Source organism: Manduca sexta, chromosome 28 (genome assembly GCF_014839805.1).
Source record: "Manduca sexta isolate Smith_Timp_Sample1 chromosome 28, JHU_Msex_v1.0, whole genome shotgun sequence".
Lineage (NCBI taxonomy): Eukaryota > Metazoa > Arthropoda > Insecta > Lepidoptera > Sphingidae > Manduca > Manduca sexta.
In genome coordinates, this window is record NC_051142.1 from 8,153,178 (window position 1) to 8,181,051 (window position 27,874).

General features: G+C 34.7%; 1 protein-coding gene across 1 annotated transcript; it reads left to right on the top strand.

The window, feature by feature from the left end:
- On the top strand, positions 1-27,787 carry LOC115448997 (multidrug resistance-associated protein 4). The gene is made up of 24 exons (XM_037444784.1): positions 1-592; positions 9,474-9,719; positions 9,799-10,006; positions 10,077-10,302; positions 10,402-10,558; positions 11,102-11,351; positions 11,757-12,023; positions 12,485-12,652; positions 14,508-14,645; positions 16,346-16,513; positions 16,758-16,889; positions 17,436-17,520; positions 18,078-18,210; positions 19,067-19,360; positions 19,627-19,816; positions 20,774-20,910; positions 21,552-21,692; positions 22,072-22,175; positions 22,578-22,867; positions 23,004-23,126; positions 23,638-23,760; positions 24,501-24,661; positions 26,027-26,132; positions 26,724-27,787. Exons 1-24 carry the CDS (start codon positions 519-521, stop codon positions 26,895-26,897), a joined length of 4,095 nt encoding a protein of 1,364 aa, XP_037300681.1. The 5' UTR covers positions 1-518; the 3' UTR covers positions 26,898-27,787.
- The last annotated feature ends 87 nt before the right edge of the window (positions 27,788-27,874 follow it).

Consider the following 27,874-nt stretch of genomic DNA (forward strand, 5'->3'; position numbering starts at 1 on the left):
GCCGAGTTCAGTACGCCGGCGACGCTCGAGCGACTCGCTCGCAATTTATCGACGTCGTCGCTTGTTTAACCTCTAATATATCTGTGATAAAATACTTAAAACCAATATTTATATTTTAATAATTATCATCATAGTATAAAGTCGTGGTGTTTCCTTCGTATTTATTCATTGTTATTCGAGTAGTCAGGGTGGAAGTGTGTCAATATTCAATTTGTGGTTAACGTTTGATGACTGTGTAAAGCTAAAAAAAGCATGAGTTGCTACTTATACAAACAAAACTGATTTAAAACAGGATTATTATTCTGCGAATACCTATGTATAAAATAGTGAATTGTGAATGGATATCTTCGAGGAACTATAATTCATAACCTGAAATCACTCGTTTTTATTTTCTTATTTAATAAAATTTGAATACAATCTTTTAATAAGTATAATTAAGAATAAGAATCAATATAGTTTATAATGTGTGAACAATTTTAGTTCTAATTGTGCAAATAATTCAGTATTTATTATAAATCATGGATTCAAAAGTCGTGTTAAAGGAAAAGAATCCTCAAGAAAATGCTAATATCTTCTCAAAGATATTCTTGGCGTAAGTATTATATAATTCTTAGCTAATAATATCTATTTAATAATATACTTAGTTACTTACCTATAACTTGCTTACCGTAAAACAGCTGCAGAAGGTGGGTTTCGTTACCAATCGTGTTTTTGTCCCAATTCCTGAATGATTCATACTCACAAAATAGATATAAGTAATCACTATCCCCAGATTACCTCGCTACTACCTAGTGGTAGTATAGTACCTATACTAGTAATACGGCCATTTAAGATTTACTTAATAGATAGATAACAAATAGTAATGTGTACATGTTTCTTGAATATAGGTAGGTAAGTATGAACATTTTATTGAAAACGATATTTTTTTGACAACTTATACCTACAACTAGGGCTCCCGTCCGTCCGAAATTCCCCGGATTTGTCCTAGTTTGAAGGGCGTCCGGAGGCCGTCCGGCAGGGTGTTCAAAAAAAACTTTTTGTAGTCACGGGAAATCCATTTTTTTATAGATAAGCGATAAATTGAAATAAAAAAAAGTAAAAAAATTATTCATAATAACCCGCATATACAAATGAATAAAAAATATAACGATGTTTTTATTTTTATTTACAAAAAATATTTTTTCAGAGGTGTCCGAGGAAAAACCCATAATTCGCCCAAATGTCCGGGATTTTATCTGCGTTTATCCGGCGTCAGCAATTTAGGTGATGGCAGCCCTACCTATAACTAGCGTTGCCAGACGTCCCGTATTTACCGGGATGTTCCGTATTATAGGCACAGTTTAAAATATCCCGGCGGGACAGCCTGTCCCGTAAAGCGATCGATCTTCGATTGACAAGTACTCATGCACGCAACGTTCGCATTTTTGCATAAGTACAATATCAATACAATGCGGTTTTCAATAAATTTAATGAAAAGTTGATGCCTGTTACTAATTACAAATATAATTATTGTATTGATTATTACAAATATGTGAAAATGAATAAAGAATCTGTTAAAACTGACACTCGATCCTCGGAAAAATATAAAAAACATTATAAAATGTCACAAAACAATTTTGTTTCTTATTTGTGCCGGGTAAAAATCTGAAATCGCGTATTTTTTGCCCATTTAAGCACTTGTCCGTTATAGGCTGAAAAAAATCCGCCAACCCTACCTGCAACACAGCTTGACTAGCTAGTTTCTCCAAATTGCGGGGAGCGACCGAGATGTTGTAATTCGCACCCTCTAGCCTCATAAATCACAACAAAAAGTAGTTCTTCTAGCCAGTCAGACAGATTATTGGTTTTAATACATTCTACGGCTATATATTTAATTCTGACATTAGGGATAGCAACTTGAAAAAAATATACGTCTAATTCTAATTACGGTTTTTAATGATAATGAAATAGTTAACTAACACATTATAAACATACATATCTTCGTTACCTTTTTAATTCATATGTTATAAAAACAATTAATTTATGCACTGCATAATAATTATAATTTCTGATAAGAATGCCCAAAGACCATGTCCGTTTTTTGTATGGGCGCTGGTGCTTTATTTCGAACAAATTCCAACCAACCTAAAACTTATTGGATAATAAAGTGGCAAAAATGTGGAAATTGTAATCATTAAAAGAATCATTTTAGACCCCTTCTCGTATAAGAAAAATAAGAAAAAAATGTAGTAGAGCAATTAAAAAAATAACTTCATTGATTTCTAAAAAGGGGCGGAATGGGTAATTAGCTACAATTTTGTTTTTTTTTTATAAGTAGCTGTATGTTAGTTATTGTTATTGGCGGATATAAAGGGAAAATTTAAAAAAATGATTGGCGTTACACAGCACCCCAGTGCTTGAGCCGATAAAAAAAATACATACGCAGTTATTCTTATAGAACACTAAACAATTTTTTCACAATATTTATTTTTATTTGTCGGTGCTTTCGAATGTAGCAACTTTAATATTTTGAAATCGTTCATTATGACATTTTTAAGTAAAATAAAATAACAAATATCTCAAAAAAGTTCTACCCAAATTACGAATTTAAATATTATGTATCACTAATATTAATATTTTTATGAAATCCGCATAGCATTAATAAAAACTTTAATAAGACGCCAATCTTCAAAAAGTTTTAGCCCTGTTTTTTTCATAACAATCCTGGAGTTTTAACTATTATGCTAGTACCGAGAATAGTGTAAATTACTTTCTTGTTTCCAAAACCAAGATTTAATATGTGAGGCTTGAACTTTCCAGACCAAAAAAGGCGAAGAACGAATACAATAGTAGGCTTTCTATGAGTGAGCCTCTTTGAAAAATGGTTTCAGTGAAAGAAAAAGTACTATAAGTATATAGGGCTTTTTCTTATTCACAGATATACAGAAGGACAGGGTGTATGACGCTCTTCGAAATAAGGCCTTAAGTTCCGTCAATACCTTCGCCTGTATCCTCCCGCCATTTGGCCCAATCGGGACCTATTTGGACATTGACGACAAGGTCGATATTATCTAGAGTCATATGCAGCTATTTTTTTCCCTAGATTGAACAATATTTCTTAATTAAACTAAAATACTTCTACAACATATCTATCTATTAAAGCAGAAATATGTATTACCTGTCCTCTGTTATTATGAAGTAAAGGCTTGCGTGGCTGGGTGTGACATGCACGTCACGTGTTGAACTACCACGCCAAGCTATGTGGGGCAGTTTCTGTGATGCGTCTTCCATATACATATGTATAGTGAATAGTCATTTTAATTCGCACGCTAAGAGAACGCAATCAACACGCGACGTGAGGATTATACCCAGCCACGTTCTTTGTCTGGCTAAGCCTTAAGTATTTAAGATTGAATATAGGAGGTAAGTACTCTTAGAAATTCCCTGATTCCATGCTGAAAAATCATCAACTTATAGTAAGCTCGCTTTTCCTGCAGTGCCATCTCATTGCCTCCCTATGTTTTATCTTGGGAACGGAAAATTGGGGATTGTCAACAAAAGTGAATATTATACGATCGTTCGATCGATCGATAAATTTTACCAAAGTGGATTGATGGTTGAATTAAATTATCTGCCTGATTCATTTCGATCTATCGGTATTGTTTACATTATATCGATGGCATGGTTCAATAGAGTGCCCCACGTTCGAGCACTGTCATGCTATGACGCTTGAAGCAGTAACACTTTAAGATAAAACTATTTGTCGCCCTGTGATCGATTATTTATTTTTCTGCACTCATCTAATGCTGCATCCCACACCGCCGTAGGGGCAAAGTGTTTTAAAGGGGGTAAAACGTTTTCATTCCATAATTTATACATAGATGACGGAATATAAATTACGTTCATAGTTTCTGAGGCAGAAATCCTTATAAGTAAATGATTTTTTTTTATGGATTTTTTAACAATAGATTTGTCTAAGATCATCTAGGACATGGTTGGCAAAATTTATTTTTCTAAGTTAAAAAAAAAAATTAACAGAAATATTGGATTTATAGGTAGGTAATTGTACTTTTGCAGTGACTGATGTGGAGTTACATTTGTTGAATATAACTTTACTATTTAGTATTAATAATAGATTCTCTTAAGGTATCATATTAATATATTTTGTGATGTTTGTAGAATTCAATACATAATTTACACAAAGTATTCAAACAAATCTTAATCATCTACTAATTCATTTATAAATATTATCACAAAGATCTTATTCAGTAAGTAATATGTTTGTACATGTTACATTTTACATCATCATGAATATATGTAAAAACGCTAGCGATAACTCTTATTTCGGGTTTGTTTACGTTGCTAGTACGTCATTGACTGTTTATAATACATAATTCATTTTACAATGCACATATAACTCATAATATCAGCACGGAATACGGCTGCTTATCTAAAAGAGTCTAGGTTAACAGAATCATTTCGATTGTAAAGTTAAAAGTAAAGAACGAAACGTAACATTATTTTTGACGTATAAATAAGTACTTATTAAGTTAAAACAAATAAGTGCCTACAAATTATATTATTAATATTTATGTGTATATTACTTATTATAATATTATAAGTTTGAAACACCATTTTTTTTTCAGATGCATAATTTTTAATATGGTGTCAAAGCTATACTGAACCCAACACAAAAATAATCCTCATAATCTTATTTGGTTTTGAGGAGTTCCCCTCTGTATCTTCGAAACGACACGATATGTCAACGAATATGGAACCTATTTGGTACATTCATATTTTATCTCCGAAAATCCACTACAATAGTAATACATTTCTCAAGATTCCTAAACAGTTACTTACCTCACAAAATAATTAATTTTTAAATCGCTTCCAAAAGTAAATTAGATTTTTTGTGTTCTCCATAATAAACAAAGTAGATAGATAATAAGTATTTATAAAATATATCTAACCACATTAGAGAACTATATATATTTTTTTCTTAGATACTATGATGATATTTTTATTAAAATAGTGATACGAATCCTCATGATACAGCATTATATTTTGTTTAAACAAATCTAGCCCTAATATTCAACTGATTAAAATGTTAGTTTATTTAATTCAAAACATTTAAAGTAGTCATCTAGTGTGGAACAAATATTTACTTGATAGTATAATAATTGTACCTACCCAGTCAAATACATCTAACTAGATCACCAGCTTTTGCTTGCAGTTTCACCTGCGTGAAAGAGTTATTCGGGATTAATATCCCGCTATTTATTTTCCCAGCATAGAAAATAACCTATACTTCCCAGGGTCTTAAACTGTCGCCATACCAAATTTTATCGAAATCTGTGGAGTAGTTTTCAGTTTATCGCGTTCAGGCAAGCACATAGTTAGATGAGGTTGGGGGCTTTATTTTATTATATATTTTAGAACTTTTTAATTGGAACTATTCCGTAGTACATGATAGTTACGTAACTGTAATCATTTACGCAGCGCATGCACCGGAAACTTTCAAAAAAGAGATTTTTTTTCGCTTTTACAACATTTTTCATTACTCCTCCGCTCCTATTGACCATAGCGTGATATACAGCCTATAGCCTTCCTCGATACAGGGCTATCCAACACTAAAAGATTTCTTCAATTCCAACTAGAAGTATTTGAAATTAGCGCGTTCATACAAATAATCATATACACAAACAAACTCTTCAGCTTTATGTAATAGATTACTGGTGCAGTTCAGGAATAACCATCAAAGACTAATTTAGCAAATTAAACAATAGGCATGATGACAGTAAATTCCCTTAAGTTTTGTATCTGTTTAATGAAACCTTAATAGGGGATTACAAAACTCGTATTTATTTTGTTATTATGAGCGAGATTAAAAATTATTTTAATAAAATAAAATTACAAAATAATGCAATCCGCCATGACATTCTGAACGCCAATCGGAGCAAATGACGTCACGTTCGAGTAAATATATGAGTACTCATTACCTATCGATATTTACCACGATTTGTTTAGTGCGCAGCATAGTAACTCTTATTATAATTAAGTACGATTAGTACGATTAAAGTTTGTTTACAGCGACAAGTTTGTTTTGTGTGTATTATAAAATTAAAAGTAAAATAACGTGAATAACGGAAAAAAGATTTACTAAAGCAAACAGCACCAATTTGCCTAGAATCAACTTATTGATGCTTGGAGAGTTTCTAGCTTCAAACAAAGATTTTAGTGAATGCTTACGTCAAACTGACCTTCACAAAAATAAAACTGAATACTGGGCAATATTCCTATTAAATCACGCTTTGCAAGTTTAACCCACTTATATCGTATTGTTTTATTGTATGGAACGAAAATAAATAACTTGTTAGGTGTTTTTATTGATGTGTTAATACATTGAGGGACCGCACATCACCTGTACGTTTTGGAATAAATTTTTCTTCTCACTAAATAACTAAATTATGTTAAAAACGTATAGTGTTTACACCTCGATTACTCGAACGTGACGTCACAGGCAACGCTATGACACCTCAGAACAAGTGCTTGTCATTGTTCTGAGTATGACACTTTGATCCGTTTTAGCGCGAATTTTGAACTTATAAAATAAAATGTTTTTTTTTATACTAAAATCTTATTTTTTTACAAAAATATGATATTCGTTGTAATTAATAAATATTTCCGAATATTATAAAATAGTTTTTAAAAATCTGTCATCATGCCTATTAATTATCACAATTAACATTACAAATCTGGTAATCTAAATTTAGGATAACAATAACGAAAGAAAAACTTTTCTAAAGCTGGTTTCCGGAGTGTCCGTCAAAATCCGAAATTTCTCTTTCTTTCTTCTTCTTGTATTATAAATAGGTGAAGTAACAGTATCGCTCTGAAGTGCGATAACAGCTGAGACGCTGTCAAATTAATGTCAGCATTTAAGGTCGTCACTATTTAAAAAAAATAAAAATAATTTTAACAAAAAATTAAACCGCCTTCAAAAACCACTCAAAACCAAAAAATAATTTCACATAACAAGTATATATTGGATACCAATTTTGGAGTCGGTGCCTGTTGAAACTGACGGTTGGCTGATAACAAGCCCTTAAACGAAAAATTAAGCTTTGATTATTAAATAGTTTCCAACTTAAATGTCTACTTAATTTCCTGCAAAGATGAGACTGATTTATTAATGTGGCGTTAAAATTGTAGCTGAAGTGCTTGTGGGTAGCATCCGTATGCTTTAATCGAAATCTATATTGGAATACGTTAGGACCTGTCTTAAAGTGCCTATTTAACAATGTCTTAATCTAGGGTAGAAGGCCTTGTTAAACAGTTTAGGTTCGTAAAAAATATGAGCTTTAGATTCTGCTTTAAAAGAAATTCAAATTCATTGAAACATACCTAAATTAATCAAAATATTTAAAATCAAATAGTTTAATCACCAATTTAAGTAAAAATTACTTACGTATGGGAGTGAAGATATATAGAGAAAGCATTAATTAAAGTACAAAATGAATATAAAACAATGAGACAAGTGACTTTCCGTTAGATAACATTCGACAGTAGTGCGTGGTAGTGTCGCAATTAGAAAAAACGAAATTTGTGCCAAAAAAAAAACATAATTTGGATTTTCTTTCCTTTCCTTTCGCCTAATCTCCCCCTGTCTTTAGCTACTTCCTTCTCTCCTTCCATAATAAAAGTCTTTTTAGGACTTTAACCTGAGATCACTTTCTAAAAACATATTGTAGTTTGGAAAATCTTTTAAAGTAAGCTAATAATATTCTCTTATTTGCCACTTTGGTTTACCGTTTATGGACTCACTGTATTATTTGCTCTAGGCACGCATTCTAATAAATGTTCACTTACTCCCAATTAACTACAGTGACCTCGTGCTGTGCGATAGCGCAAAATTAACAACACGAGATTCTTATTCAAATATTGTTATAGTTTTATATCTGATGAAATTTAAACACCTCACCAGTAAGTCTTTAAAATCACAGCTACTTTAGATCACGGCACATGAAGAAACATTAAGTATACGTAGGTGCGCCTTCTGAATTACGTCTTCCATTTGTATAATACTTTGTGATACTTGCGGCTTCGCTCGCATGAAAAGCCTTTCCCGCTACAAAAATAGCTTAAAATACCAACGATTTATAACACCACCCGTACGATGCCAGCGCTGTTTATTTTAATAATTTTGTTAAAAATGTTAATCCAAAACACGGTCTATCCGTGTAACGAATTTCATTTAACTCGGTATATAGTCAAGCTGCCTTTGGACAATTGTCAATGCTTACGATATGTATGAGAATGACATAATATCCTAACGACAAAATTATTGATAGGATGTCATTGATTTGATGTCATGTTCATACATTTTTTGTGTTTTCTATTAGCGTTAACGTTTGTAAAAAGACATCTTGGCTACAGCCCTCGCTCTTCCTGCGTCTACAGCTTTTGAGCATACAAACGACTATACATATTTACAAACAAATAGGAAGTAGGATTATTATCATATATTATCGAATAGGAAGTAGGATTATTATCATATCATATATTTATGACCAGAAAAATAATATTATGGTAATTTGCAAATTAGGTGATACGAGCACACACAAGTCGACTGGCGCCTACGTATTTAAGACCTCTTTCCGAGGTAAACGGTGTTAAGCAATTCGTTCCCTAGATATTGGCGCACGAGTAATGGGCAGGAATATGCTAAGATTTTGGAAAAAAATCTTTAATTAAACAATTAATTTTGAGTCTTTTTGATAATTTTAAAATACCAAAATATTTATTCTTGAATTTTTATCTAATAATGTTAGTCGAAAATAAAAATGATTAATTATCTTTAATAGAAGATGCATGAAATCAATAATTTTAGTATCATTTTCATTATGAAAATAACGAAACGATAACCACATTATGAAAATAAAAACAAGATTTTATTTAAATGCTGTTAAAAGAAAAAATAAACTTTAACTTGAATCTAATTGTTTTATATTATGCAGCGATCAAAAGCTTGTCGCGGGATTGAAAATTACGGGCTCTCCACAATTTGGATTATTTTTCACCACCGCTAGAAATATTAGATGAAACCTCAACAACGTGTCAAAGACTTTACTACTCTGCGTGAACATACAGTTCCGAATTTTTGTGTCACTTAAATAACTAGGGAAACCACTGATCAGCTTTTGATAGTAGACATAGAGTAAGTAATACATTAGATATATAAACAGTGATTAAAATAGGTATCTATTTGATATCATCTCATATTATTATCATTATCAACTCACGTATGTTGATACGGTCAGTTTGATACACGTCATCACGTCATTAATACTATTACATAAAAAAAAATATTATTATAGTGAGGTGCTGAACCAATTTGAGTATTTGATTATCATAAAAGTATGCCAATGATAAGTTCCTTAAATATTAGTATATGTAGATTAAAAATATGTGTAGCAAATTGTTATTTTTTACAGATGGAGCTTTAAGCTGTTCGGTAAAGGTTACAAACATGGCATATCCTTGGAAGATCTATTTCAACCACGTAGCAAAGATCACTCTAAACAGTTAGGCGATCGCTTGGAAGAAGCTTGGGAACGGGAATGCATTAATGCACAAGAAAATGGCAGTAGGCCGTCGTTGTCTAAAGCTATCGTTCGGACATTCTGGCTCGAATATATGATGTGTGGTTTAATTGTCGGGGTTCTGTATATTGTATTATGGTAAATATAATTATATGCGTTTTCTATTCGAATGATTGAATACAATTATTATTAGATAATGTAAATGTTTTTGTTTCAGGCCATTGATCCCGTTCACCTTATCCTTATTTATAGAATACTTTTCTGGCGAAAAAACACCAGAGACCTACAAAAAAGCGCATATTTATAACTTTTTATTAAATTTTTTGAGCATTGGGACATCCTTGATGGTCAACCACTTGAATCTTAGCCAGGGACGCATAGGGATGCGAGTCAGAATAGCCTGTTGCTCATTGTTGTATAGAAAGGTACGTATAAGTACAAAAGATTGTAAGAAACCATTATGAATCCTTGAATAATGCCTATCTTTACTTTTAGGTATTGAAATTAAATAGAACTGGCTTGAACAAAACGGAAACAGGGCAAGTAATTAATTTGATGTCCAATGATGTTAGCCGCTTCGATTTGGTGGCATTATTTCTGAATTATTTGTGGGTGATGCCCATCGTAGTGCCGGTAGTGTCTTATCTCGTGTGGCAGCATGTACAATGGGCGATATTTGCCGCGCTCGGTGTCATATTTCTGCAAACAGTATTGGTGCAAGGTAAACAACTTTAATAAATCATGTGTTGTTAAACAATAGATCAGTTAAAATGTAATTATTGTGTATCATATAAGAACACTTATAACATCTTATTTTTAGCATATCTGAGCAACCTTCAGGGAGTCTTGCGAGGTAAAATAGCAAAGCGTACCGATGAAAGAGTTAAAGTTATGAGCGAGCTAATAAGCGGCGTTCAGGTTATTAAGATGTACGCGTGGGAAAAACCCTTTGAGAAACTCGTTGACAAGTTAAGGAAGTAAGTTTGGATATTTTTTATAATTCGATAAAATAAACTAAATACTTATATTCTTTTTTTATTTATGTTATGCTTATTTTTGTCACTTCTTTTTTGGCGGCACGCTAATTCTCGAAAGTTGTAAGTCATTTTTTTTGTATCCCCTTCCTTGTACGTTTTAATGGCAATTATTTCGATATTTTCGAAATTTCCTTTGCGGGCTCTGTATGTCCCCACGGGCCCCGACAATAGAAGCCCTGTTTATATCTAATCTTAATCAGGATACTAAGTGTAAAATTAAGAGATAGCTTGTAAATAGAAGCTCGAGTAACTTAACAGTTATGTAAGCTTACAACCTCAAGTAGGTTTTTAATGTGATTTTGTCAATCACGCATCACAATCTTTAAGTAAGTGCAAGCTTATTTAAACTTTAATTTCCAAACGAAATGACGACGCGATAGGCAAAACTAATTAGGGAAAACCAACATGACATTAATATGAGAATATATTCATCATTCAATTAGATAAAAGAAAAAGAAAACTTAAATTGCTAAATTTTTACAGGCTTGAAGTGAACTTCATTATGCGAACATCGATGATCAAAGGATTTTCTACTGCACTGATGGTTTTTACCGAGAGATTTATATTGTTCTCTTGTATCGTTGCGTACGTTGTGATGGGAGGTGAAATTCGTGCCAGCATTGCCTTCTCATTGGTGCAATATTTCAATCTCCTACAGCTCGCTTGCAACATCTTCTTTCCGATGGCACTTTCATACCTCGCTGAAACTAACGTTTCAATGAGACGTATAGAGGTTGGTTTTTTTTTTATACGGATACGGAAACGTGACCCCACTGCACCTAATGGTGGTAAATGGAGTGGGGTCCAATAGAATTTCGACGACGAGAGATGATTACCCCTCGGCAGTCGACACAATTATGCCGGCTCGTTGTAATCGGCTATACCTACTCAGGCTGATCCCTTTTGACTCGACACACGGACGTGAGCCACTATGGCGGGTTTTAACAACTTGTGTACGATGACCACTATCCGGGCGGATACAAAATAAATCCTACCATCAGAAGAAAAATTTCGTCTATTTGTAATATTTAACTAATTTTGTAGGTAGGTCCGTCGGGTATTTGTACGTTGTGCTATCGCGTCGCATGGATTGTTGGAAGAAAAATTTAATATAATTAAATGTTATCTCTTTTCACAGGATTTCCTCCTGCTAGATGAACTAGAGAGTATAAAAGAGAAAGAAGTGTATAAAAATGCAAAACTTAATTCGAATTTAGTACTTAACGGTGATATGCTTAAAGAGAAACAAGTAGAAAAAGACCGCCCGACCCCTACTGGACTCGTTTTAGCGGGAGTCACAGCTAGCTGGCAAAATGATCCAATCGTACACACTTTGAGAAATATAACATTGACGGCTCATCCTGGTGAATTTATTGGTGTTGCCGGACTTGTGGGATCCGGCAAGGTAAAACATTTTTCATTTACTTTATTTCCTAATTCCGATATGTTACACAACATCTACACACTGCATGGTTCTTACTAAGTGTAGAGAACAATTTTATTTTTATAAGTGATCCAATCGCATTTAAATGCACTTGCCGTACCTATTTGTTAAGCTTTCAAGCCTATTTCATAAACCATATGGAAGTCATGGCGACATGCCTCGTTGCTCGGACTCGTTCGATCATACACGCGGTTTATAATTTACGTCAAACCGTATTTTATCTGCGCCCGCATGTTAGTAGTTCCTTCACGCTTTACAAGCGTGTATGAAACCACGCGTTCACAAACTCATTTTAAGCGTACGCGTAGATATCTAGATATAAATAAAATAATAATCTAATCGTGATTATAATATCTATAGATATTTTGTGTCTGGAATTCTTAAGATCAATTACTGGACTTAATAGTCATGATTTGTTTCAGTCTTCGTTGCTACAACTTATACTGGGAGAGCTACAACCGTCTCAAGGAAGTATATCTTTAGGCGGTTCACGAATATCTTACGCGAGTCAAGAGCCGTGGCTATTTGTGGCTACAATAAGACAGAACATATTATTTGGTTTACCTTACGACAAGATCCGTTATAAGAAGGTAAGAACGTGTGATTGTTTATGCTATTTATTCATTGTGTAACAAATTGTAACATATTTTCAATGATATCCAATATGTTTTTTAACCTTGCAAGTATTACAAACTTGTTTTTTAGGTGTCAATATCCCTACTACCTGGATTACCTACATATTTATTCAAGATAAATAATGACTTATACGTAAAGAAAACGTCTGAATATAAATTTACAATTAACTGACGCGTCTTCTTAAAGTGTATTGCTAGTTAGTATTAAAAAAATATATGTGTATTTAATTTTATTGACATCTAGACAGTAGTCATAAACATATAAATAATAATTATTATTGAGATTAAGATTAGATTAATATTATTATTGAAAAATAATAATTATTTAAGATTGGGCAAAAGGAGAATTAATGGGTTCTCAGATTCGGATTCCAGTTATTCTTGATCAAAAGTTCATACAAAATAAAACAGCAGTGTAGGTGGGAATTTTGTATCTGCCTCTTTCACTGCACACAGATATTCGTTTTTATTTTAAAGATTTCGGATGCACAATTTCTTTTTTAGTTTTTTTACGAATTTTGTTTTCTCAGTTAACTTCGTCTATTCTTTTGTCGTAAAAGGCGGTTCAATTTTATACCGAGACTTATTTCCGGTTTTATTCCATCTTCTTTAAATTGAATGTCCAGCTCACGATAGCCCAAATAATTATTGTCCAAGGAACCAAATCAACAGCGTGCCAGATAAAGTTAAAAACTGGAATAAGATTCGCAGTTTTTTACACAACTTGGCTGTTCCACAGACTAAGCTTGTTCCAAAAACTTCGCAAGTTCTATCCTTAACGATTGTTATTAGGAACAAATCAGCGGAATAGGAGCGTCGTCGGTTGTGTTCTCCCAAACAAATTATCCGATCGATCACGCGCCTAGCGCACGCTGTCTGTTTTAATAATTCAGACGCACCCAGTTGTGGCATTAATTTCTATGAAACTTTGTAACACCGTCATAACTGTAATTCACTATTATTGAAAATTATATTTACTTATATTAAATTGTTTATAGCGTGTCTGTAAGTTATAACAAATCTGCGCGTACTCCTTACAGGCTATGGTAATAATATTGAATAAAATTAAGCTGCCGTAATGTGCGAATAATACAACAATTAATTGAGACTTAATCAACACACAATTAGACTCTAGAACAATTAAAGTAAAGTTATGGTATAAACCTCATTTCCAAGGCCATCGCGTGATTTCACTTGTTCACACTTTAAAGTTTAAACTGTTTTACACAATAAAACAGGCAAAATGTAAAATTGTTTGTTATGGTTTTAATACAAGTTTAACTATAACTATTTTGTTTCTCACTCAGATTAAAGACTTTTCCTAGCACTTTCGGCATGGCAACCATCGCATTGTGTAGGTAGGCATAGAGGCATTGCGGTTGGCTTATATTGAAATACAACCTTGCTTGATTTGGCTGTCAAAAAAACAAAGCCAAAGAAACAAAGGAATCCGATGACATCTGAGCATTATACGTTCGATCGAACTGTGTCTGCGCCTGAGGTCTGCGCGGCCTCACACTATTGTTTGTGAATACACGTGTTATCAAAGAGAATATAACACAAAGTTAAAGGTGTAAAAGACAACAATTCCTATTGTGATTTCATATCGGTTCGTCCACACAGAAATACTTATATACACCCGTGTATTAAAGTTTCTGTCCTTGTCTATTCTTAATCCTTTTTTTGTCTATAAGGAATTAATATGCTTCAATAGTTCTTTTTGGTACTTATCAGAATGAGAACAAGTCGATGTATAACAAACATTAATTTTGTTTGACTAAACACGCAATCACTGATTTTATTTTTTCAGGTGGTTACGGCGTGCGCTCTACTCCGCGATTTCGAACAGCTCCCAGCCGGCGACTCTACGTTGGTCGGTGAACGGGGAATAAGTCTCAGTGGTGGGCAGAGAGCGCGCGTTGGTTTAGCGCGTGCGTGTTATAGACAAGTATGTGGTCCAGCATTACATTTTATTGCATATAAACTCTTATCTTGAACGAATACAGATATACTTAAACAGTTTAAACTATGCACATTGCCAAAAAACAATGGATTTAAGTGTCAAAGCTTCCGTTAAAAAGTTGCCACCACTTCATCGTAACAGGAAAAATAAAAAAAAAAATTATGTACGGAGGTACCGTTTACCTACGTTTAGACCAGTAAGTAACAAGCGTACAATGCCTTCTTACCTTCGTAATTCGTAAAACGTATGATCAAACTAACGGCTTCACTTGCCGGACAATACATACATTGTTGCCAAGGTGACGTGCATGCGGCGACACTAAGCCAATCGACTCTTATTACATTATAATTAGTATATTATTGATTATAATAATATCACAATAGGGTACCGGACTCATTTTTGTTCTTTACTATTATCAAATATTTACATAATATAAATTATATAACAGAAGGAATTATTAAAATCCGGTAAAAAATCAACAAGTTATACCTAAGTCTTTGAATTTCGGTGGAAGGGGTAATTAACAAGAAACAGAAAAGAGACGAAATATCCACATGTGACGTCATCGGGAATTACGACGCGTGCGAAAAAAAGAGATGAAGCGATATCCCCACATCGCGCCCACTTCTGCACATTACAATATTTTAAATATGAATTACTCGCTCATTTTTTAACCAATTGTTATGCAGTTTTCGCAGGAGTGCTTCTTTTTCGTATTATTAACCATTACATATAGAATAATGTACGAAATCAAGCATAGGCCGGTCCCCTATTCGATAGATACTACCTTGCTAAAGAAATTTAAATACCCAACAGAATAAATTTTGAAATAGGTGTTTTTAATTTACTATAAACAGGTCACTTGACGAGAGACTGTTACATAACCGCAAACTAACGCGTCTCCTCTCCTTCCCCCACTTTCCGCTCGTACAGAAACTGTACAACTTGAGACAAATCTCGAACAAAATTTTACCAAAGTAATCGTGATGTTGCGGAAAACCAAAAGTCTTGATTATTTACATGACTCATGATACTTGAATCGATTTCTGTTTTGTCATAGTACCAGTAGCAATATGTATATCTTCTATGAAATATAACTTATTATCTTTCATACTAGGTACCTACACAAGAATGATATTGCAACATTGTTTTGTTTGATGGACATATCCATGAATGATAAGTAGGTATTTGTGGGAGTAGAGATACGTTTAAGATACAGTATTATATTATTATTACAAGTTTTTATTTAACTTGCAATGTTTGTATGCATTTCGGTTCGAGTCAAACGTTACAAATGAAATTTAAAGCAGTTATCCTCAATCGATTAAGATGAAATTTTGCACTTACGTTTAGTTTAGATGACAATGCATGGTTAGCTAAGTGATGTCATTATAAATTCAATATGGCGGACGGCACAAGACAGGGGACTAGTTATTTTTACACATTCCCATAATATGGGTATCAAATTAAAGAATTTGCTGAGCAAGCTTTTAAATAGTAAAAAAAAACATTTTTAAAAACAAGCTTCTATTTGATTACTCTAAAATGAAAAAGTAAATTGATACAATCTTTGTTTAATGCTATGTAGAGATAAAAGCTTATAGCGATATTTACTTGTGCAGATAATAGACTAATTGTGTTATTTGATCTTGACATTTTACTTATTCTATATATTATGTTATCAGGCGGACATCTACCTCCTAGACGACCCGCTGTCGGCTGTAGACACACATGTCGGCAAACAACTGGCGTCAGAGTGTATCAATGGGTTATTAAAGAACTCTACCCGCATTTTAGTCACTCATCAGCTGCACCACTTAAAAACTGCCGACAAAGTCATCATATTAAGAAATGTAAGTTATTTGTAATAAAGTGTGATAGAAACAATGCGATCTTGCGGCTAGTAGTATGGCTAGGGTTGCAGAAGCAATCAAGTTCACTAGTACTGGTGTACAAAAAAAAAACATGTGCATTGGCCTAACATTTTGCATATTTCTACCAAATTACATGTTGTAACGATATTTCTATAGTTTCTTATACTTATCTCTGTCTTATGCCTCGGATTATATATTAACTAATGATTGAGTCGTTTTATAGGGCGAAATCGAAACACAAGGGAACTTCGAGCTTGTTTCCCGCTCTCCCCTATTCGCGGAGCTGTTGGAAGAAGAGGAGCAAACCGACGAAGCTCCGGGCGCAGTACTCCGCAAAAGAACCTTGTCCATCCAGGTAAATTTTGTTTCCACCAAATATATTGTAATGATGTATAATTATTAGCAATAGCGTAGCTTGCCATAGGGGGGCTGTAATCTGCTACTGCTGGAAATCGTAAATTTGTTGGGGGGGCCTTCAGGGCAGTGCGAACTTTTGGGCGCCTGTTTAGTTTAATGTAGGTATGCTCAAGAGGATCCCCAAAGCTCGGGGGCCCTGTATCACTGATACGGCTGATACGGCCGTAGCTACGCCCCTGATTATTAGGTATTAGAGGTCAAAAGAGTCATGGAAGCATACTCGCTCTCTTATTTATAAATTGAATAAAATGTCGTAAGCAACAAGAATTATTGTTCATGAGAAAAACAAACTTGTATGTTCGCATAGGCTCGCGTTATCGCACCATCTGCCATTTGCGCGACCGCAGACGACCTGCAAGCTAGTTTCTACTCTATTTAAATGACGTAAGGATGATATTCTGGTAGCTAGAAAAAATGCTTTGTCATTCCCGTGATTTCTTCTATTTTTGTGATATGAGTCATATATATATTTTCTGTCTTTCAGTCACACTCAAGTGTCAGCACCATACAAGATGCTACTCAGGCAGAAATATTGGATGAAGAAGAAAACGCTGAAGTCTCTGAGTCTGGTAAGTGGTGTTATCATCATGATGTTACAGAACAAAAGGGACCATAGTGAAGAACAAACAAATTAGTTTAACCAAGATAAGATACGAATAGACACCGCTGCGCACTGCAAATAGTGTTCAGCCTGTTATGATAAGTAAATAATTGCAAGGTGGCTGGAAATGTACGACGGTTATTTTAGGCGAAACTATACCTACTTGCAAATCAATGAGTATGTAATTTTATTGAAACACCGCAATATTAATTATTAAGTACTACAGAAATCAAATAATTATTATTACAACAATTTTGCTATTAATTTATAGTGAGCAATGAGCATTCATCTTACTGATAATTAAATGCAAAAGGTTTATAGAGTGGGTGTTTAGATGTTTGGGTATTTGTAAGAGATAATCTTAGAAACTGCGGAATAGATTTGGATGAAATTTTAAATAACATAAATATATAAATTTTTATGCCTAAGTACATACGCAGGGGATTTTTTTCTTGGAATATCAATTTTAGAAATATCAAATATTCACTGTTTAACTTTATGATCTGACAAAGTATTTATATTCAGGTCGAGTGTCGGGCCACGTGTACATGAAATACTTCAAGGCCGGAGGCGGATGGTTCCTCCTCTCGACGACTGTCATCGGCATTGTGTTGGCGCAAGTGGTCACGTCACTCAGCGACCTTTGGCTAACGCAATGGTAATCATATTTTTATCATTCAACTCATAAAATTATAGTCATATTTGTTTATTTATATTTTATTTAAGTAATTTACTCATAATTCGATTATCGTGTTTTATTATATTATTTAATTTTACGTCGATACACCTGAAGATTCTGTTTATTTTTTCGCGCTCATCTCTCGAAATACCACGCGGATTCTAGAAATCCTGTCACTTTAGAGTAAAAGTTAAGAGATTAGCTAAAATATTTTATTTCAAACTCTTATATACAATACTAGCTTTTGCCCGGGGCTCCACCCGCGTTATAAAGATTTTCGGGCTAAAGGTTTCCATTATAAAAGTCACGCTATAAGTATATTTTACCGGGAGCCCTTTGTTCTTCCCAGGGACTCAAACTGTCTCCATATCAAATTTCATCTTAATATGTTGGGTAGTTTTTGAGTTTAACACGTTCAGGCAGACAGATGCAGCGGGGGACTTTGTTTTATAATATATTTTTGTAGAACTTTTTAAGAGGAACAATCCCGTGATATACCGTTGTTGCATAACTTTAACCGTTTACGCAGCGCACGCAACGGAAGCTCTCAAAACTAATGAATTTTCCCCGTTTTTGCAAAATGTTTTATTACTGCTCCGCTCCTATTGGTCATAGCGTGATGATATATAGCCTATAGCATTCCACGAACAAAGGGCTATCCAACACAAAAAGAATTTTTCAGTTTGAACCGGTAGTTCCTGAGATTAGCGCGTTCAAACAAACAAACAAACTCTTCAGCTTTATATAATAGTAGGTATAGATATCACGAGGACTTTAACATAGAAGGAGCTGCGAACAAAAGCTAGTACAAAAATATAAAAAGTAATTATTTCAGGATGAATGACGTAGAAGCCCGATATGATAAAGGCGATATGCCAGAGCTTAACGAAACGGGAATTTTATCGGCAAACTTAACCAACTTCAACGAGGCAAGTGAGGTAGGGAACATGACGACATTCGCTCCCACCACGGCCATCGCTCCGAACCTCACCGTCATCGGGACTATGATGAAAACGGCGATCGCGATGACCAATGTCACCGCTACAGAGCTTGAAAATGTTAACCACGACTACTATATTTATATCTGGGCTATTCTTATCCTCAGCTGTGTTGTCTTTACTACGGGCAGGTTGGTATTGTAATGTGTAATCGTGGATTTTTATATTTTAAGTGAATCACTATTATTTAATTTTGTTTTTCATTATAACAAAAACCAGTTTCAGTTTGGATAGATACATTTCTCGGAATAATAAATTATCATATTTACCAAAACTTTTGCACTTACAACAATTACAGTTACCTTAAGAGATATTGTACAATATTCTTTTTAAAATCTCTGATTTTGACATACCCACATAATTTAAATAAAATTTGAACCATGGTTTAATATTTTAGATCTGTAATGTTCCTGTGGGTGTGCATGAGAAGTTCTATCAACCTGCACAACACAATGTTTAGCAACATCCTGGCAGCCACGATGCGTTTCTTCGACACCAACCCCTCCGGCCGAATTCTCAACAGATTCTCCAAAGACATGGGCATTGTTGATGAAATATTACCCAGAATGTACTTGGACAGTATACAGGTAAATCAGTAAAGACGCCACGCCATGCTTAACGAATTTAATGTAACAAAAGTAATCCACAAGGCTATTGAACTTGAGTTGTTATTATGATAAACATTTATAATATAAGGACAAACGTTTAAGACATTTTCGACCTACCTTGCCTGTCAGGATAATTTTATTCCTACACAGTTGTTAGTTACCGTCAATAATGTGTGACAGTTCAATTATTTTATTTAAAATTGTGTTTTGCGTGTATACTTTGTCGATGCGAAGTTATAAATTAAAATGTGGGTTAAAATATGTTTCCCTCATATGCAAAGTATTAAACGAGATTTAGAACATAGATTCTTATCATACAATTGCGTTGCATAGGAACGATACTAATTCTATTCTAAGTCTAAAGATTACTTAATGTCTTATCTACCTACGTTAGTAATTTGTCACCTTGATAATTTGTCCTTAACCGCTACAATTGTCCGCTGTTCTAATATAAATTAAATTTGTAGAGAAAATGTTTGAAAATTCATGTTTTTCATTTTGCCTAATTATGTTTATTGTGTTAAGAATGTCAACACCTAGCTATATCAACAGTTGTCGACGTAAACTTAGCGGTTTTTCCTGATTTCTTTAACTGTATAACTTGTTCCATAGGGGTAGATTAGTTTTGAGTGCCACAGCATAGCATTACGATAGTGACAAACCTTTTTCGCCTCTTCCATATTCATAAACCGCTGTACCAATATTCAGATTAGCACGCTGTGGTCTTCTATAATTATTGAAGAAGCACGTCACATTGTTAATTGTAAAAATGCTACAACATTGTTTTTATATGTCGTGTTTCCTTCTATGGAGGCCCTTAAATAAATAAATAAGTTTTATGTTAAGGGTACTCCTGACCTGCCCTTTTGAAGATCAGTTCCTATTTATGTATACATATTATTCAATTCCATTGAGCTTGTATTAATATTGTTGTAGGTGTGTATGGTAATGATGGGTATATTGGTGATGGTGGCGATCGTCAGCCCGTACATGTTGCTGACCACGGCCGGCTGCGGCATCGTCATGTACATCTGGACCCTGGTATATCTCAGCACAGCACAGGCTATCAAAAGGTAAATAAACTTTATACGCCCCAGCTTAATATTTGTTGGTTTCTCCTCGAGCGCTTCAACGGAACTTCAGCAATGGATTGCCGTTAGCACTATAGAATAAATTAACAGCCAAATAACATTCCGCTTTGACATTTTATCTTATAGATTGGTACGTGAAGGTACAGATTGATTTAATTAGAGTGCTTTCATAAGTAACAAGTGCCATTTACGGAGTTGTGCGAGAGTGTAACAAATTCAAAATAGAAACCACCTTGTTGGTTCGAGGGACTATCGAAAAGGTGGATTTTAGTATACCTAAATAAGGTCTCGACTCGAACCTAATTTTAAAATATATATTGCCAGTTCCTGCGACGTAGGTATACCAAACCGAGATCTTATATTAATGTGATGTGGTGATTTTATTATCTATGGTGATAGAATATTTGCATCGGTTTGTATAGGAACCATCACACATAACATGTAAAATCCGCCATAGTGGCCCACTTTCTCGTAAATAGATACCTCCACTATCTAGATGCCACTGTACTTAGCATCACTTGAAGTGAAGTCACGTTGCCGTGCAGACTGCTCCATTACAACTGCTGCTCACTACCTGTGCGTGGAAATTGAAATTAAAAAAGTATAATATAAATTGGTTGCAGAGTGGAAGGCGTGTCCCGCAGCCCGGTGTTCTCGCACGTGTCTGCGAGCATGGCGGGGCTGCCCACGGTGCGCTCGTGCAACGCCGAGGCCATGCTGCGCGACCAGTTCGACGACAAACAAGATGTCCACACAGCCGCCTGGTAATTCAAATATACTTATTTACCGTCATATTTTTTGGACTATGATACTTATTTGTTACACGTCACATAAAAATTCGCAGAATATATTACGTGATCGTATTAAATTGTAAATTTATCTATCCTGTCAATTAATGTCATTAGCCAATTCACACTAATAAGTAACAAGATCAATAAAATAAAAATAATAGATAAGACGTAACATTAATAATAGGTATTTACATAGCACTTGTGCCAATTTTTGTACAGGACACTTGTAATTGTTCATTTCTTTCTAACTTTAACTGAAGATTAATAAAGAAAGTTGTATAAAGCTTTTAGCCTTCTAAATAGCCCATCTCCAAACCAACGATAAAAAATTCGTATGAATATGTTTGTGCAGGTACCTAATGCTGATCACGAACACCGCATTCTCGATTTGGCTGAGTCTTGTTTCCGCTTTTTACGTGGTCGTCGTTGCTTACACTTTCCTTCTTAAAGACGATGGTAAGTTAAACATGTTCTTACAGTATTCGAATTTGACATTTTGGATATGTAGAAGCCACGTTGCAGCCTGCCTGTAGCGAATGGCCCGGATCAACCCGGCTACTTCTAGTGTGATTATGTCTTCTTGCTTATGTGAAGGTATATAGTAGCGATTTACTTATATAGACACTAAATACCATATGTAGTATATGACGAATAGCTCTATTCACAAATATGGACTTAATATATTCTGTAGGTAGATTAACATAACGGGTGAAAGCTGGTAATTTTAAAAAATAAATCAATCTACTTTTCTTTAGCTTTCAGTAAATTTGTGGGAGTAACAAGAGCTTATCTGTATAAAACCTTTTATTATTTAGGTAAGCTTAATGAGCTTTAACATTACATTTTTTCAATTTATAGGATCAACAAAATCGGGAAATGTCGGTTTAGCTATAAGTCAAGGGTTGATTCTCGTGAACATGGTGCAGTACGGCATCAAGCAGGCCACAGAAGTGGTCTCACAGATGACCAGCGTCGAACGACTCGTACAATTCACGTCACTGCCGCTCGAGAATACTGCAGGTCCCGCGCCGCCCAAGAGCTGGCCTCAGCGCGCTAGACTTGTCTTCAAGGACTTGTACTTACGATACGACGCAGACGCAGAACCTGTACTTAAAGGACTCAATATTGTTGTTGAAAGCGGTTGGAAGGTATGTTTTGGTAGATTTCCATGAATCACCAGAAAAAACATATTTTTTGAATATCAAAATTAACGATTAAAAAGAATTGAGCGTCGTCCACCAATATTTTTTTTATACAATTTCCAAATAATTAGTTTATTTTCAGGTCGGTGTGGTAGGACGAACCGGCGCGGGCAAATCATCTCTCATCTCGGCTCTATTCAGATTAGCTCCGATTGAAGGCAACATCTACATCGATGACGTAGAGACTGGTGACATCGCACTTAAGGTACTACAAACCATAATATTATGATAAATTTATTAATTCAATATTATTATTTTATTTCAATTTATTTGTACTAGTCTTATTATGGCCCTCTTCCCAAAAAAACTGCGCGCTAACCGTATTTTATGTTATAATTAGATATTATTATAAATGATACAGAAAAAAATATTCTACATTATATTTCCGCAACATGTTATCTTTACTTGCGTTATTTCTAATTTATTATAATGTGGATAATGTTCCAGTAATCGAATAAATACAAATTTTGATTTCATACATCACCTCCGAAACTTCACATCACTTTTATTTGCGGTAAACTTTATTACAAATGAACAATTTAATAAGGAATATAGTGGTAATTTAAAACGTTTAAAAATTACCCAAAAATGTTTTTTTAAAACCAATTATACGTAAAACTGCATATTCCCTCCCGAAACTCGTGCGCCACCAAGGGAACGAAAGCGCAAAGGCATTTGCTCGAGAAGGCGACTTAAACTTACGTTTGTTTGCACAGGAACTCAGAGCAAAGATTTCTATAATTCCGCAAGAACCTGTGCTGTTCTCTGCCAGCTTGCGTTACAATATGGATCCGTTTGATAAGTACTCCGATGCCGAAATTTGGAAAGCGTTAGAAGAGGTAAGAACATATAAAATTGAATCGAAGTTGACGGATTCTCCGTCATTATAATATCTTAGACCAAAATTTCCGTAGTATTGTAATGCTTTTAAGACTAAAATGTCCAACTAGCTTATCTGACTAGTACGTCCAATTATTCATAGACATTAGTCCACGTAGATTCCAAAATCTATGAACGATAAAATTAATTACATGGTTCTACTGCACTCGCCGACCTTAATATTGGATATAAGAAATAGTAAAAAAATATTTACGTCTATTTAATAGGATCAGTGTTCATAACAATACCGCGACCGATTAACGCACGTGTTATCGCAAGCTGTGCTGTCAGCTGTTGTGTCACCTTGCGACCTCCTTTCGTTCTTCGGTCATTGAACTTTCGTTGCATATTGTTTTGCTTAAAAATATTTATATTATGTAGGTATAATCAAGATAAGAATGATAAAATAATAGTTTATCAGTGTGGCACTAAATAATAAATAAATAAACTGTGTGCGGCACTAACCGTATCATAAAAAAGTTGATGCCCTTATTGTAATTTGATTAAAATAATTTATTACTTACAATTTAGTAGATTTACAAGCAATTCAAACAAATTCATATTATGTACTTATTCATATTAATATCATGAAAAATATACAGGTCCAAGTACGTAATGCATAATAGGAGTTCAATATAGTAAGTTCAGCTATAAAGAAGTACTACCTAATCTAAATGAGATGAACAATGTATTGTTGCAGGTTGAACTAAAGAACAGCGTGACGTCGCTGTCGGCGTCCGTGGCGTCGGGCGGGTCGAACTTCAGCGCGGGCCAGCGCCAGCTGCTGTGCCTCGGCCGCGCCGCCCTCGCTCGCAACAAGCTGCTCGTGCTCGACGAGGCCACCGCCAACGTCGACCCCAAGTATGACTCACGGGAATCCATATGTTTACTTCAAGTGTTTTACGTTCTTTTATTAACTGACAATTTAATACCATAGTTTATATACTAACTAGCTTTTGCTCGCGGCTCCGCCCGCGTTATAAAGTTTTTCAGGCTAAAGTTTTCCGTTATAAAAATAGTAGTTTCCCGGGAGCCTATGTTCTTCCCAGGGTCTCAAACTGTCTCCATACCAAATTTCATCTTAATACGTTAGGTAGTTTTTGAGTTTAACACGTTAAGGCAGACAGATTCAGCTGGGGACTTTGATATATTATTTAGAACTTTTTAAGTGAAACAATCCCGTCATACATCATTGTTGCATAACTTTAACCGTTTACGCAGCGCAGGCAACGGAAGCTCTCAAAACTCATAATTTTCCCCGTTTTTGCAACATGTTTCATTACTGCTCCGCTCCTATTGGTTATAGCATGATGATATATAGCCTATAGCACTCCAGGAACAAAGGGCTATCCAACACAAAAAGATTTTTCAGTTCAAACCGGTAGTTCCTGAGATTAGCCATTACTGCTCCGCTCCTATTGGTCATAGCGTGATGATATATAACTTATAGCGGTCCACAAATAAAGGGCTATCCAACACAAAACGAATTTTTCAGTTGAAACCGGTAGTTCCTGAGATTAGCCATTACTGCTCCGCTCCTATTGATCATATCGTGATGATATATAACTTTGAGCACTCCACAAACAAAGGACTATTCAACACAAAAATATTTTTTCAGTTCGAATCGGTAGTTCCTGAGATTAGCTATTACTGCTCCGCTCCTATTTAATATAGCGTGATGATATATAGCCTATATATAGCTCTCCACGAACAAAGGGCTATCCAACGCAAAAAGAATTTTTCAGTTTGGACCGGTAGTTCCTGAGATTAGCCATTACTGCCCCGCTCCTATTGGGTATAGCGTGATGATATATAGCCTATAGCATTCCACGAACAAAGGGCTATCCAACGCAAAAAGAATTTTTCAGTTTCGACCGGTAGTTCCTGAGATTAGCCATTACTGCCCCGCTCCTATTGGGTATAGCGTGATGATATATAGCCTATAGCACTCCACGAACAAAGGGCTATCCAACGCAAAAAGAATTTTTCAGTTTGGACCGGTAGTTCCTGAGATTAGCGCGTTCAAACAAACAAACAAACAAACAAACTCTTCAGCTTTATATAATAGTATAGATTATAATTACTAGTAAAGCTGAAATTACTTAGCATTTGTTACAAGCTTTCTTTACTTCGGTCTGAAATAAAAACTGTTTGGGAAAGGGGTACTTAATTAGAAATTACTAACAATACCTATTGAGTGTATGTAAAATTACAATCGTTTTACAGCACGGACGCCTTGATCCAGAAGTCTATCCGCAAACACTTCACGGACTGCACGGTGATCACGGTCGCTCATCGGTTGCATACCGTCGCGGACTCTGATCGCGTTGTTGTAAGTATTTGCTTTGTTTGCTGTTGTTTTTATCCTAAATTAGCTTAATTAGCGCCGCCGTGTCAGGTTATACAATACATATACATGCTATTATTTTTTACATTTAGTCCCAACTTGATTGAGTTTGGTTATTTAGTATTTAGGATAGCTGCAAACAAAGCAATCTACGGTTTGCATTAAGTAATAAAGTAAAACCCAGACTCTAGAAACAAAGACCGACAACCAACATTTACTAATAATAATAATATTAGCCCTGTATTATATACTTGCCCAATGCTGAGCACGGGCCTCCTCTACTACTGAGAGGGATTAGGCCTTAGTCCACCACGCTGGCCTAGTGCGGATTGGTAGACTTCACTCACCTTCGAAATTCCTATACAGAACTTCTTAGATGTGCAGGTTTCCTCACGATGTTTTCCTTCACCGTTAAAACAAACGATAAATTCACAAAGAATACACACATGATTTTAGAAAAGTCAGAGGTGTGTGCCCTTAGGTTTGAACCTGCGGACATTCGTCTTCGCAGTCCGTTCCACACCCAACTAGGCTATCGCCGCTTCGTTTTACTAAACATGTAAATTTTTATAACAGGTCATGGAAGCTGGAACAATTGTCGAATGTGGACACCCACACGAATTATTACAAAACCCCGAAGGGCACTTCACCAAGATGGTGCAACAATTGGGCCCTGCGCCTGAGCAAAGCTTACGCGATATTGCCAGTAACGCCTACGCGCAGCACATCAAATATGTCGACGCGGAATGACCCTCGGGTGGACACTAGCCCCCCCGAATAATATTTAGTTTTACGCGTACAAAAGTGACCGAAACGGCGTATAAACGCGGATACACTTTCTCTGTGTTTGTCGGGCTTATTTTATATTTTGGTGCTTGCACGGAGTCGTTGACACATATTTGTACTATAAGGTTTTAGGTTCATTTGCAAGCTGCATGTTTTTCAATATAAGCCCGGCGTAAAACAGTGTGCGCGCGACAAATACACCCATGTATAACGGCAATATCAACCAGTACTTGCTGTGTCCACTTGCGTTCCTATTATAAAAATACCAGTAAAATCATTTTCCTGCATTGTTTAAAACGATCTTTTATGTGAGTATTCATAATTTGAATTAATCACTGTTATTTAAAATTTTTAGTTTAATAATTAATATTAAGGCAAAACATTATGTTAGATGTAATTGCAATTCTTTTCGAGTTTAAGAGTAAATTCACTTCCGTCGCATTTATTGTACTATTTTATTAGAGTTTCGACTTGCAGACGATTTTTCGAAACATAGGATCGAAAATGATGTGAATATAATGTAAGTTTAATATAAATAATAGTTTCCCAAGTGCTTAAGTGATGATCCTGTCACAAAAATAAGGCTCTAAAAATGTACTTATGTTAAACTGAGTACTTATTTTTACATGTTTTTATAATATTAATTTTATGGACCAAATGTTTGTCACAACAAAAATAGGCATATTTAATGTTTAATGTACCTAGATTTACAATACGAATAAATATTGTTAGTATAAGTATGTGGATTATCCTTATTGAAGTATTTTTTGTTCTTTATGCATGTGTTTTTATTATCATAGATATTGTATTCGTTATACAGAATATTTATATTAAACTTTGTTCGATAAAATAAACCTTTTATTTAAACAACCTCTAGCTCTGCCAATAAATTGGATAGCTCATTTATAGAAAGCAATTATAGGCAAGATAACATCACGCTA

Excerpts from the sequence above, each read along its gene's own strand:
- LOC115448997 (XM_037444784.1), top strand. The coding sequence starts at position 519 with ATGGATTCAAAAGTCGTGTTAAAGGAAAAGAATCCTCAAGAAAATGCT. Across the intron at positions 14,646-16,345 it reads CGCGTGCGTGTTATAGACAA|GCGGACATCTACCTCCTAGA; the intron begins GTATGTGGTCCA and ends TTATGTTATCAG. Across the intron at positions 23,127-23,637 it reads CTGGTGACATCGCACTTAAG|GAACTCAGAGCAAAGATTTC; the intron begins GTACTACAAACC and ends TTGTTTGCACAG.